Genomic DNA, 13,981 nt, shown 5'->3' with positions numbered 1-13,981 from the left:
CTGTTACCAGTCATTGGATTGATGAGGATTGGATAATGCAAAAGCACATTATTGCTTATAGAATAATTAATTCACGTCACACAGGGCAGTTTATTTCTAGCACGATTACGGATATTTGTAGATATTTTTGCGTTAATGATAAAATAATGTTAGTTTCAATAGATAATGCTACTAGTAACACAAATGATGTAGCCTTGCTTACCACTACACTAAGTCCTGCATTTAGTAATATTTTTCATGCTAGATGTATTTGTCATAGTTACCATTTAATTGCGGGTGATAGTATGCGAATTTTAAATGTTGAAATTGAAAAGGTTAAAATGGCTCTTAATTGGCTTTTTTATTCAAACCGTAGAAGTAGACTTAGAGAATATTTTAAAAGATGCGATGAATTTGGCCTAAGAGAAAGAAAGGTTCCTAAACCTTGTCCGACTAGATGGAATTACATGTATAAAAGTTTAGATGTTGCATATGAATATAGAAATCCCATAAACTCAACGTTTAATGCTCATGTAAGTGATGATGATGAGCACCTTACAAATGCAGATTGAGCTAATGTTAAAATGCTTGTAGATTTTTTAGAAAAATTTCATATTGCTACAAATAAATTTTCTGGGCAATATTATCCTACTATTTCTAACTGTTTAGTTTATATTGCAAGACTTGCAAATTTATTTGATCATTTTTCAGAGGGTGGAAAAATTTATCAACTTGCTATTGATTCTATGAGAAAAAAGTTTAAAAAATATTTTTTCCCTATTCCCCCTATTTACGGTGTTGCTGCATTGTTAAATCCTACTATGAAATTAGGAGGTCCTCAATTTTGGTATGAACTGTTTATAATGGTTTAGCACTTGAAGATGAGGAGTTGTCTAAACTTCCGGACGCAATAGCCTCAATTAAAATAATTGTTCAAACAATTTATAATGCTTATCAAGTTGCATTAGATCATGCTAGACCAAACGTTCCAACTCCTTATTCTTCTAGTTCTCAATCATCTAAAAGAACTGCGTGAGTAAGAGCACTTAGTGCTTGGGCAGGGTTCAGGGTTCTCAAGGTTCTAGTACTAGTGATTTTTCACAACTAAATGAGCTTGAAATTTATTTGCCACAGTGAATTAAGGAAGTGAATCCCGATGGCTCCTTTAATATTTTGGAATGGTGGAAGGACAAAGAAAAATACTTTTCGATTCTTTCAAGGATGACCCGAGATATTTTAACTATTCAAGCTTCAACGGTGGCATCAGAGACCGCTTTCAGTCAAGCAAGACTTCAGCTCGGTGATTATAGAGTGTCTATGAGGGAGAGCTTGGAAAAATTAGTACTTTTCAGAGATTGGATCCGTTTGGAAAGAAGAAATTTTGGACTTGCTGAATTACAACAAGAGGTAGACGAAACTTAGGAAGAAATGCTAGCTGAACTTGCGAAGGATGATGCTTCGCCTGGAAACGGTGATGACCAAGCTTCTTTTCCGCCACCACCAACGAAAATTCCTCCGGACCTTGAAGGATTTATGAAATTTGTAAGGGATACCATGTAAATTAATATGTAACTTGTATTGTGGCACATCTTGATTAGTTTCTTTTTCTTCTCAATTATGGTATTAGCACCTTGCTGTGCTCATTCCATAGGGGGAGGAAGACCAAGAAAGATATTGCCATAATTATTTAATGTTATAATAAAATTATATAACGCATTGCTTTGAATATCTCTTTAAAATATTTTTGTCTTTTTATATATCTTAAGCTGTATATATAGTATAATATAGTATATACTATATACTATACTATATATACATCTTACTATATATATATATATATATATATATATATATATATATATAGGTGACAATTCTATAATATAATTTACAAATTGCCTTAGATATTTTTATTACCATTTTTTTCTCTAACTTGTATAAATTTTAAAAAAATAAATAGAAAGTCTATGTTGGGCCCACTAGGCCCGCTTGGGCCCGCTTAGGCCCGGGACCGTTAGTTTGTGGTCCCGGTCCCAGACTGATTCCAACAAGAAGCCCGCAAAGTTCGGGACGGCTTAGGACCGATCCACTTAGGACCGGACCCGCGAAGCCCACTTAAGACCGGGCCCGGCCCACATGCCACCCCTAGTTTACTCAAATGGGTAGCTGAAAAAGGATGTTACCAAAATGGGTAAATTTGGAGTTTATTTTCAAATGGTCTTCCGTGCTCTCAAATGGTCTCAATTTCCTTAACTAATGAAGTGATAGTAAGCTAGTATTTGGATATAGATTTGGTTAAAACTTGAAAAAAGAGTCTTTAAAGTTATATTGAAAAATATTTTTTGGAAGTTGAATATGTGTTTTAACATAAATTTTATTTGAAAAAAAATTAAGTTTTGTGAGTGTATGAAAAAAATTCACCCAAAACTGCCCTAAACTAATTTTTGGGAATCAAAAACTGATCTTATTTCATGAACAAACAATATTTTCAAAAAAGAAATTGAATAAAAATTGCCTAAATTTATGGCCAAACGGAATCTAAGTTTCCTTCCTAACAACACTTAGAAAATAAAACGAGCATAACAAGAAAATAAGGGGGGAAAGAAGAAACTGAGGCTTGCTTTTGGGGCCTAGACCAATTTGACCAAAAAAAAAAAAAAAATCTCAAGAAAGATAAGATCAATAATTAGATGAACATCTGCCTCGAGTTTTTCAAATTGATAACTAAGGGGTTCAAGCATTGTATGAAAATGCAACATCTACACTCACTATAAGATGACACATCGCAAAAACTTTTATTTATATTCGTGTGGAATGAGTTATTGTGCATACGTCATGCAAAAGTAATGCGTGCTTGAGCATACGTCTTGAGTTATTATTTGTTCAAGTTTCGAACAAATAATAGTATGTTTGATCATCATGGTTCTGTTTGAGATTATATTTTCAATAATCCAATCATACAGGCCCTCAGAACGTACAAAGTACGCTGTGTATACAAATAAGTGCTTAAAAGCACATTTTAGGTGTCGGAGTTTGTTTTATAAATAAATAGTTATGTGTTTGGATAAAAAAAGCTTAAGCTGAAAAAGCAGTTGAATTGTTTGGTAAAAAGTACTGTTAAACACTTTTTATTAAAATGACTTAAATATCCTTAAAATTGTTAACATTATAAAGAAGTTGATTACTATAATATTTTATTCTAAATTAACGCAAATACAAATTTATTTATATTTTAGTTCACTTTCAATTTAAACTAATTACCTGAAATAATTTTTATAAATATAATTCTTGAATTCTCATTTTCCTACCACTTTCAACCATGTAAAACTTTTTATTTCTTTCTTGATTTCAAGCCTGTTGAAGAAACATATGGGATAAATATCACATTTGTTTACATAAGAAGGGAAATAAATGAATTTACATTATTGAGATCTTAGGATTGGCTCTCGTTGGGGAAAAAATGTATACTGTTCAGCATTCTTGTGTTTGTTTTCTACTAAACAAACAAGTATAGTATTGTCTGTTTGATAAAAGAAAAAGAAAATCTAAAATTAAAACAAATTAAAATTTCAAGAAAAATTAAAATTATTTGTGAATATTCTACGTAACAAATGAGGACTAAGAAAAAGGACTAAAATCTCTATTAACTTAAGAACGGGATGCATGTGTAGTAGTTTCTCATTCGGTTAATATGAAATTATTATAATAATTTATAAGCAAGCAAAGTAAAGGAAGAAGAGGAAAAACGAAAGAAATCAAAATGTAAGAATGTGATAGAACACATCAGTTTTTAAAGTAACACTACATGAATCACCATGGTTCAAGACTCAAGAGAGAAGGTAGGATCATAAATGACGAAGAGTAGCGTTTGTAATGAATAAGAATAATTTGGGATTCATAATATAAAATGAGGGGTAATATAGTAAAAAACTTGGTCAAACTTAAAGTGCATTTAAGCCAAAAAGGCAAAGTTGGGAATGCCCAACTTGTTGCTTTAGGCTTGTTTAGGCTTAAAAGCACTTTTTGTGTTTGCCAAACACTCAAATAAGCCAAAAAGTGCTGGAATAAGCTTCAAAGCTCATTCGGTAAGTTTTGCTGCATATGATCGTTTCTAATACGCCAACTTTGGCTTTTGCCCAACGAGTGTAATCCTAACATGTAAGTGAAGAGATCCGAGAGAGAGAGAGGAGAGAACTTGTACTGATATTGACACCAAAACAATATAAGCATGAAATTTCTCTTTACATAAAAACCTATCAGTTAACCATGATTAAATTTTATTTCGTTTGGTGAAACACCAAGAGTAAGCAATCACAATCGGCTTTTCTCAGGTTTTTTACTAATGCATAGAGACGGAGATATCCTGCTTGTATATAAGTAAATATGCCACATGAATCTGCAACAAGCGGGGAGCAATATGATACACGAGCAGGAGAAAAGAAAACGAGGGAATTTTATATAGTCTGGAATTTCACGATGGAAAAAAGATTCAAGCAATTAACTTAACAAAGTGAACACTGAAAGAGGGAAAAAAAGTCTGTTAAGCCAGTTGGTAGGTTGAGCAACATACCCTCCTAAAGTAATTGAGTTTTTGTACTATCTACAACAGGTTACAGATGACACTCTTGGATCTTGATACTCGCTCAAAATACAAAAGAAAGAAAACAACCAATAATGAGGAGCGGAATTGAAAAATTAGGTTAAGCAGATATACGCCTACTCTACCTCCCATTTTCAAGCTCACCTAGTGTTTTATAATGGTAGATGCCACAGCATTATAAGCTTGGTCAATTTCCTCTTCCGTCATCTCAATGGTATCATCACTGTCATATGCTGCAACATCATTGGCAACATCACCAGCTTTTCTGCTTACACGAGCACTCTGCTCTTTTATCTTCAAAAGTTCATCATCTTCTCTATTTCTGTACTCCAGCTCATAGATCTGTTTACAGGTCACAGCTTGTCTGCAAAGATCCTTGTGTGGTTTAGCTGAACCAGCAGAACTACTATCAAACTTTGCCAGCTCCTCAACTGCCCGAGGGACACATGCCCACTGCTCAGTTATTTGGCGAATATCCTACAGAGTTGAATAATGACGACCAAGCAGCAAAAAACAGAGATTAAATGGAGGATGAGTCGGACACATTATCAAAATCTGGAGACTGGAGTAATGCAACTAATGCCAAAACCTTTCATTTCAGTAATCAATTTTTTTCTTTTTTATCTATACAACTTGAATTTATCTGTATAACTATTCTATTACAAATCTTATAACAAAATTTCCAGCAAGTTTGTACCGGAAAATTAACATGAATACAGCTAAAATTCTTACAACATTCAAGGACCAAAACCATGATGAAGTTTCTCCACAGGAAGCACAATATTCAAAGAATAGGACGAGCAAATAAATCGACAACCTACCCTCCATTTCCTAGGACACACAATTCAACTTCAAATCCAAATCAAACACTTCTAGCCCTAACAATGACTGCTTACTCTTTCAAAAGAACAATTAAAATTCTCTCCAATGGCACAGCCATCTTTTTATAAGGGCAACGGCACAGCCATAAAAAGTTTTTCAATGGGTTCATCGCATCACCTTGGTCAATCATCAGTCAGAATATCTGTTCCCTGTTGAAGTTTTTCACTTAATATGAAAACTAATATTCACGCATTATGCTTAATGTTCTCACTTGATGGGACTCAAACTCCAAGTAAGCACAAAAACCTATGTCTGTATGCTCAAAATCAAGTCTGCTACAAGATGTAACTAAGGTAATTTGCTCATTCAGCTCTCTGTAGCTGTGCCAGAGCTCCAACTTCTACAAACACTTGCTTGGAAACCAGCAGTCTTTTGCCATCGTCTAACACCATTCCCAGTTGCTTATCATTACACACCCCTCTACACTGCCAACCATCACCAATACCACCCTAGTAAACCACCTATAATCCTAACGTGCCTCCATGATAGCCACAACATCTAATGTTCACCCTGACTATACACACGACATTTGCTGGTTACCACCACCACATTTACAGGTATTTAATGTACTTGAGATTGAAGAATTGACTGCCATCACTCTCACAACCTTCCTCCAAAAGTAGTGTATTTTGCAGGATCCGACACGCACCCGGCGACATTTTCGGATAGTCCGAGTAACATAGCTCAGAAAATAAAATTTCTTGATGGCATGACAAATTACTTAATAAACGAAATTCTATCATGAAAATGCTCTTCAATAATATAGTACGGTAAAATCTAACAAAAAATTAATTAGATAAAAATTTGCAATCTAACTATTTGGTGTAGAGTGCTAACTATTTTCTTCATAAAATAACTATCACCAGCGGTAACTAGTTTGGGTCAAACATAAAATACTACTTACTTTATCATCCATGGCAATAACTAATATGTGCAAACAGTCCAACATTAATAATCAACTAAGCATAACTCCCAAACCAATTGGGTTCAGCTATAAGAACAAAGAGTCCAACACCAATGGTGCTAAATAATTTATAGCAACTGAATATGTTACCACAAAATTGGCAAGAAGGAACTCCTGAGGCAAAACTATAGCAGTTTCAAATGGTGACAAGGGAAACAAGTTTAACAGCAAATGGTAAAGTTGATAACAGAGTTACTATCGTCCTAGAAGCTTTTTCCGGTGGGTCATATAGATTACTAAGGATATCCAAAATGACAAGTAAGAGACCAGCAACATAATTCTTATTCAGTATAAAACAAACATTCAATAGAAAAAAAAAGTGGAGAATTCTTGCAAAAAACGATTTACCTGCCCTTGCTTGAGAGAATCTATGGCGTCCTGTATACAGGTTAGAATTCCCTCAGCAGCTATTTTCTTCATTTCACTGGGCTCTGGCTGTATCAAAATCAAATTTGATGGAGTAAGAGAGCTTGTGATAAACAACTACATACAATTATGCAGGATTAAGTATTCATTCAGACACTCGACTCAATTCCACCAATGCATTTCTCACCTTCTCTCCTCCCTGCTCCCACCCAAAAAAAGAAGTAACAAAATTCTGACCTATTCTTTGACAGAACTCCTTTTTGTTTTGTTTTCTTTTTAATAAGACAGAACACAAAGCTATTTCATGCTTAAATGAAGATGACCAGTCAGATTGAGAACACTCAAGCGCAAGCCAACATCTGATTCCAAAAAATTAGATACATCACTTTACCCTTTCATCTTGATTCTCCAGCCATGATATGATTCGATTAAGATCATCTATAGCCCATTTTTTCACTTTAGAAGGAGAAAACCCATCTTTTACCTCATCACAACGTACCGCCTGTCACAATAAGATAATGTGAATAACAAAAACAAGTTCTGGAGAGTTGATACATAATTTCAAATCTATATATTCGGTGAACCTGTGTAATTACAGACAAGTAAAAAATAAGTACCTCAGATGAAGGAGTAGTAGTTGTCTTAAAAGGTGAACTTTTTTTTTCTCTTTTATGAGATTTTCTAGATGTGGATGGTTTTTGATCTGCAAGGTCCAAGATGGGTCGGTTATGGAATATAGACAAATGGAAAATAGGCTAAAGAAAAATCTCTCTTCTTTCAGAAACAGAGAAAAAGAAAGTTTCTATTAAAAAGAATGAAAATAAATTAGTACTTTGTCCCATGACTCCTTTGTCATCAGGTCACCAACTTCCTTGACCTTCCGGCACTGGATAGTCATCAGGCCCCATATTATTTTACGACTTTGCGGAGACCTGAATTTTGGTATGAAGCCACCCAGGCATGGTCACTGCATGAGGAGGCACCCCTTCTCCAAAAGTTTAAGGCGCTAATTTTTCTAAGTTGCTTAGAGAGAGATGTCCCGGGTCCCTAGATACTCTATCACTACCCGTGTCAATTTTAGGTACAAGTACCCTCTTGGCCTAAGGTCATTTAAGCTTTTCCCCGAAGTATGGGATAGTTTTTTTCAGCACCATAGCGCCTGGCATTTGAACACTAGCTCGAGTATTTTCTCTACCCCTTCTTACCCTTAAAAACTAGGGAAGCCTTATGTACTTTAACTCGACCATCTTTTCTCATTTGAAGTTACATGTTTCTCCCTACATTTGTATGTCCTATATAGGTTGGCCACTTAAAAATTAAGATACCTTTCATTTTCTTTATCTAAATTAGCAGTAGCTTCATGTGGACCAATTGAATAACATTGCCTAAGCAAGTCTCTCAAAACAGTCCAAAATTTAAGGATAGTCACTTGTTGGATAATAAGATATTCAAATCATGAAAAAACCATGCATGCTTGGAAGGAGATAAACAATTGGGGAGGGCAAGCAATGCATCTTGTTATCAGTTGACATCAAGCATGGATTAAAACAGCAGGAATTCCAAAAGCACGAGTGAGGAGATATATTAGGCTGTATTAGATAATTCTAAGTTTCACTTATCCATTACATTTCTTTTTTGAATGGGTACTTCGACATTACATGTTCATTGAAAAGAAACACAAACCCCAGAGACAAATTTCATAAGCCTAAAACTTAAACAATTCACTGAAGTTGGAAAATCTAGACATTAAAAAGCCACTCATGGATTAATCACTCACCATCACCATCAGGTTATTGGTAAATTTTGTTGCAGTGTGATTTTTTTTGTTAACCTTCTAATTCCAAAAGCTACAATACTAACTAGTGACTACCTCTCTAGACATGTATCCAGAGTACTTGTGTCAGCGCGGTGCAGACACCAAATGAGCATGCCTAGACTCAAAGAAAAATAGCAGCATGCTAGATTCATTTAGCAAAGCTGCAAAACAATACTTCAAAATAAAACACGAAAGAAATCGTAAATAGGTACTTTGATGTGCATGTAGATGCCTCAAAATATACATATCTATACACACACACAGGAATGTAATCCAAGAAGGTGTTCATTAGGTTTAACTGATGTTTTGAGAGTCTTAAGGATGACAGTTCTCTGGAATGACAGAGGAGCCTATTCAAGTCTGGTTAAGTGATAGCTAGCAAGAGAGGTCGTTGAAGTTGGTGGCACGTGACAGAGTTTCCATCACCAACAAAGTGGTTGAGTTGGCTCGTGCGGTGCACACGTGCTTGTTCAGACAATTGGACGGTTGCTATTTGGGTCACCGGCATTTGGGTTTCTGTTGGTTGGGAGGTGAGACTCGAAATTTTGCTGGTAGTTACTAATTAGAGCATCATATTCCGCTTCTTCACAAATCTCTGATCTGTATCAAATGTCTTTGGATGAAAAGGAAGTTCGTGTTGGGTCTATGTGTTTATTTATTTATTTAGCGGCTTTATACAAAGTACATTAGTACACCGATCCTTGAGATGTTTATGAAAGAAAGAGGGTAACCAATGACATAATCAGAAGTATCTATGCTGATTGCACCCTAATCTAAATAAATTGATGGGCTCAATAATGGAGCCACACTTTAAAAGTTAATCAAACTTTTATAGGAGGAAGGGGAGAAGGATTTAAGATATTTCTTATTTTTTCTCTTTCTATTTTCTTCTTGAAGGGGGGGGGGGGTGGAGGGGAACCATAAGTTAACTGCGGACAGGGTGGACTCAGACATAGTCTCTTGCGCTTAACAAGCCTCAGTCTCAAGCAAGTAGGGGTCCGCTATATGAATCCTCAGTTCCTTACTAACCATATTCCCCATTTAAATTCATCTCAGGTGTCTCTTGCACTTGTCTAGGCAATTTTCAGCATTGACAAATGTTCTACCCTATCTCTATTATGACTGAAACATGGGTTAGCTAGAAGTATCATTCACTATATTGAGTTCAATGGGTCCCATCCTTGTTTAAAACACAAATAGTCTGCGTGTTTGGGGTGGGGTGGGATGGGGGAGAGGAGGATAGACAAAGACGGAGAGAGGTAACCTTGGCTGGATTCATGAGAGACACTCTGACACCTCCATGGTTTGCCAGCATGCATAAGGTAAGTTTCAATTTCAACAAGTTTTTGTTCTTTGTAACACTCTGTTATCCACTCCTACACAAAACAAGCAAAAACCTTCAGACTTAGAGAGAGCATAGTTTGTAGAAGAAAAATTAAATTCCAATAGTAACCCCATGTCCCCACATAAAGAAGGTTCTCAACGTGAACCAATTTGAACAAAATAACACCCACTGTTAATCCCTCATTTTCATGTCATGTGGATGCCTAATACTTCCACATACAGCGCAAAGCACCCCCTGCCCAAAAAAAAATAAAGAAAACAAAAGATGAATAAAACAGAAGGAAGTCGCAACAAAAAAGAAACAAATACTTCTATCAGGATTTTTCTCTCAAGTAAGTTATCCCTTGATATTACAGAAATACCAAAATAGTAAGATCCACATATAGGTCTAAAACACTCTCATGTTCATATACAGATTGAAGTATCATTTTCTGCGGAGGAAATAGCATTAATAAAATAGAAAGGATCACACAAAATAATATTTTTGAGAAGGTAACAGCATAGAAAGCAGAAGGAAATTGGCATAAAAAATTTTCCATGAGAACAGGAGCAAGCATATAGTTCTATTTCAAACACAATGACAAAATTGAAGCCAACAAAGCAGCATTTCTTCGTTGAAACACGTATTACTTGGTGCATCACTATCTCTTAGGACATCAGCCTCTTTGCCATAATGGACTTGCAGGAAATCAAGTCATTTATACACTTAAAAGGAAAGAGGTAGACCTTTGATACAATTGTTCCATTATCTGCTTCAACTTGCCGAAACTTTGGTGTATTGGGAAATGCACAGATCAAGAGTGTGCAACCCGAGTTCCAATCAGGTTCATACTTGGCTCCCATTTCTAAAGCCTGGGATCTTAATGTACCACGCTCGGGATTGACAAAACCTGATAGCACAAATACAACCCCTTCCTGCAGCATTCAAAATATGGAATAGTCGTCAAAATTTAAATGAAACAACAAACGAGCTCAATCAGTCAACTATTCCCAAATTAGTAGGGCCGACTATATGAAATGCTGAGTATTAAATTCCACTCCATTCACCACATTTTGATACAAACGAAGCTAAAATTAACTAGGTTCAACTATGTGAGTCCTATATATTCATTCTGTGCTATTTAACACATTTCATGTCAACCCCGGCTAAAACTAGTTAGTGGTCGGACAATGAGCACTCTATATTCTTTCTACTCTATCCTACCCATTTCATAACAAATGCAGCTAAAATTAGCTTGTGTCCAATATAAATCGTAGGTATTCATTCTGCTCTATTTAACCCATTTTAAAACAAACAGAACAAAAATCAGTACAAGTCTACTACTTGAATCCCCTATATTTATTCTTCTCCATTCGGCCAATTACATTACAAAAACAGCTAAAAATTAGTTAGTGCTGATTATATAACTCATTCCGCTCCATTTGGCCCATAACATAACAAACACAGCTACGATTTGGGAAAACTCATAAATTTACCATAAGTTTTGAGAAATTTGAACCACTCGAAGTCGAGGTAGAAATTTTTGCTTCATTTTCGGCTTCGTTACTCTGACCTGAACCACTTGAGGCTTGTCTTGAACTCATCCATGAAGGAAGATTACGTTTCCTCCCATTCTTGCCACCGTCGTTTGTTTGGTCTTTCTTTGACGCAGACATTTTCGAACGGCACGCTTATCGATCGATATCCACCCAATTTCAGACTGAAAAACGCTTATTTACATTTACACTGATACTATTGCTGAAGAACCTATAAAATTTAGGGCATATTGAGAAAGAGTAATCACTTTGACGATATCAGCAATTTGATTGATTTTTTTTAGTATATTTACTTCATTTTATGGTGTACTAATATATTCTCTATAGCATCATTTAGCTTCTCTCCTACAAAAATTGGTATTGGATTTTTACTCGTATTTATTTGATGGCTTAATGTACCGGTGTTCATAAAAATCCGAAAAATCGAACCAAATCGACAAAAAAAAAATGATACTTTTTAGGTTTGGTTTGGTTTTGGTTTTAAATTTTAAAATCCGATCAAATTTGATTTGGTTTTAGTTTTAATCAAAAAATAACCGAAAAAACTGAACCAAACCGACTATAAAAGTAGCTATTTAAATTTATTATTACACCTATATATATATATAAAGTTTCTAAAATTTTATGGTACATATTAATCATTTGTATTTTTAGTCTGGTTCTTTGCTATTATAATAATCTTATTTTATGCCTTCTAGTTTGGTTGGTAGTTTTCTTTTGCTAAGTACAAGAATTTGTTTCATGTTAAAAATAATCGATTTTTAATTGAGTACTTAAATTATTCATCATTATTTGAGTCAATTATCATCAATATATCTTGGTAAATGATAGATTTCTCAAAAAGCAATTGGTTTGATAGCGTTACGTTGAAAATGTAGTCGCCGAAATATGCGTTTGGTAGTGTATGTCTCGTATTTAAGAAAAAATCAATAAATAACCGAAAAAACCAAAAAACTGACAAAAATCGATATCGATAAAAGATCGACTTAATTGGTTTGGTTCCAATATTTAAAAAACCGACTTACTTGATTTGGTTTCTTTTTAGGGAAAACCCAAACCGAACCAGAACACCCCTAGCTTAATGCTACACTATGTCTAAATTAGATATACTAGAAATTCTACTATCTAATAAGGGAGAGTTAACGGACACCTAGACGACATATTTGCTTAGCATTTAGGGGGCACTAATGTATTTTTTGTTTAATTTGTGCTTCCTCTTGGGAGTACCATCAGCTTGCGTGTTTGAACTCCATCATTTTAGCCCCAACAACCTAATACTCTTTTGTGACGCCAGGTGGACATGTGAAGAACCCACGGGTTCATCCCTAGTACATGGCACTATGACAACGAGCAATATGTTCATTTTTTCTCTCTTCGGTTTTGTCACGATCCAAAATCCAACTAGTCGTTATGGTACCTAACCCAACCCGCTAGGTAAGCCAATTACCAACTATCCAATTCCAATAAAATTAATAAGGCAATTAATTAAAAGAAAATAGATAAAACCAATACATTTTCCAAAACACTGGTAGTACAAATCATGAGCTTCTAAGAATAGAATTATGAGCTTCTAAGAATAGAGTATACAAAGCTGATATGAAGTAATACATCATCTGTTTGAAAAGTACATAAACAGAGTTCTATGAATCTAAGGCTACCATGAACAAGAGACAGCTACAACCGGAACGCATGTACATCTTCAGATCCGGCTCCCGTCGATCACAGCAACGTCGACAATCAATATTTGCATGCAAGGTGCAGAAGTGTAGTATGAGTACAACCGACCCCATGTACTCAATAAGTAACAAACCTAACCTTAGGTTGAAAGTAGTGACGAGCTTATACCAAGGTCGGTCCCAACTTCAATAACCAACGATAGTTCATAATAACATAAAACAAGTAATACCAGAAGTAATTCAACAATCAAAATGCTCAACAAAAATATGATTTTTGAAAATAGTTCTGCCTTTCAAGTACATCAATGAAAATCCAATTCGTTTAACGGAGTTGCCAAAAAATATGAATAAGTTTGAAAACAATAATTTTTCCAAAATCCTTTCCATGATAAATAAGATATTTTATTTTCTTTCCAGATAACCAGTGTAAAACAAATGCATCACTATGCCCATCTGTCAACATGTGTGAGAAATCATGAATGATGTGATACGATACAACATGTGGAAAATATATCTCTATGCATGAATGTCATGTGTGCATGTCAAAGCAATGTATCTCAGAGATGAACTCATGTACTCACACTCTCAGAGTACTCAATCTCACTCTCTCACATATTCCTTTCATCATGCCCAATCACTCGGTACTGTATATGGCCAATCCGGCCCAGGGAAGATCCATCCCGGAATATACACATCAACTAATCATCAGTCACCCAATACCGAGTAGGGCCAATCCAACCCGCGGAGAAGATCCATCTCCAAGTATATAATACTTCGGACAAGATCTATGTCCAGGGAAGATCCATCCCTCAATAATATCA

At 35.2% G+C, this 13,981-nt stretch overlaps 1 protein-coding gene across 1 annotated transcript; it reads right to left on the bottom strand.

The window, feature by feature from the left end:
- Window positions 1-4,428: 4,428 nt before the first annotated feature.
- Window positions 4,429-11,833, bottom strand: LOC107783037 (DNA-repair protein XRCC1). The gene is made up of 7 exons (XM_016603998.2): window positions 11,425-11,833; window positions 10,675-10,863; window positions 9,869-9,980; window positions 7,406-7,491; window positions 7,180-7,290; window positions 6,771-6,857; window positions 4,429-5,053 (listed from the first exon to the last, which is right to left on the bottom strand). Exons 1-7 carry the CDS (start codon window positions 11,602-11,604, stop codon window positions 4,721-4,723), a joined length of 1,098 nt encoding a protein of 365 aa, XP_016459484.1. The 5' UTR covers window positions 11,605-11,833; the 3' UTR covers window positions 4,429-4,720.
- Between the last annotated feature and the right edge of the window lie 2,148 nt (window positions 11,834-13,981).

This window comes from Nicotiana tabacum, chromosome 22 (assembly GCF_000715075.1).
Source record: "Nicotiana tabacum cultivar K326 chromosome 22, ASM71507v2, whole genome shotgun sequence".
NCBI lineage: Eukaryota > Viridiplantae > Streptophyta > Magnoliopsida > Solanales > Solanaceae > Nicotiana > Nicotiana tabacum.
The sequence above is the reverse complement of the archived record's forward strand: the minus strand, read 5'-3'. Positions and strand labels throughout refer to the sequence as shown.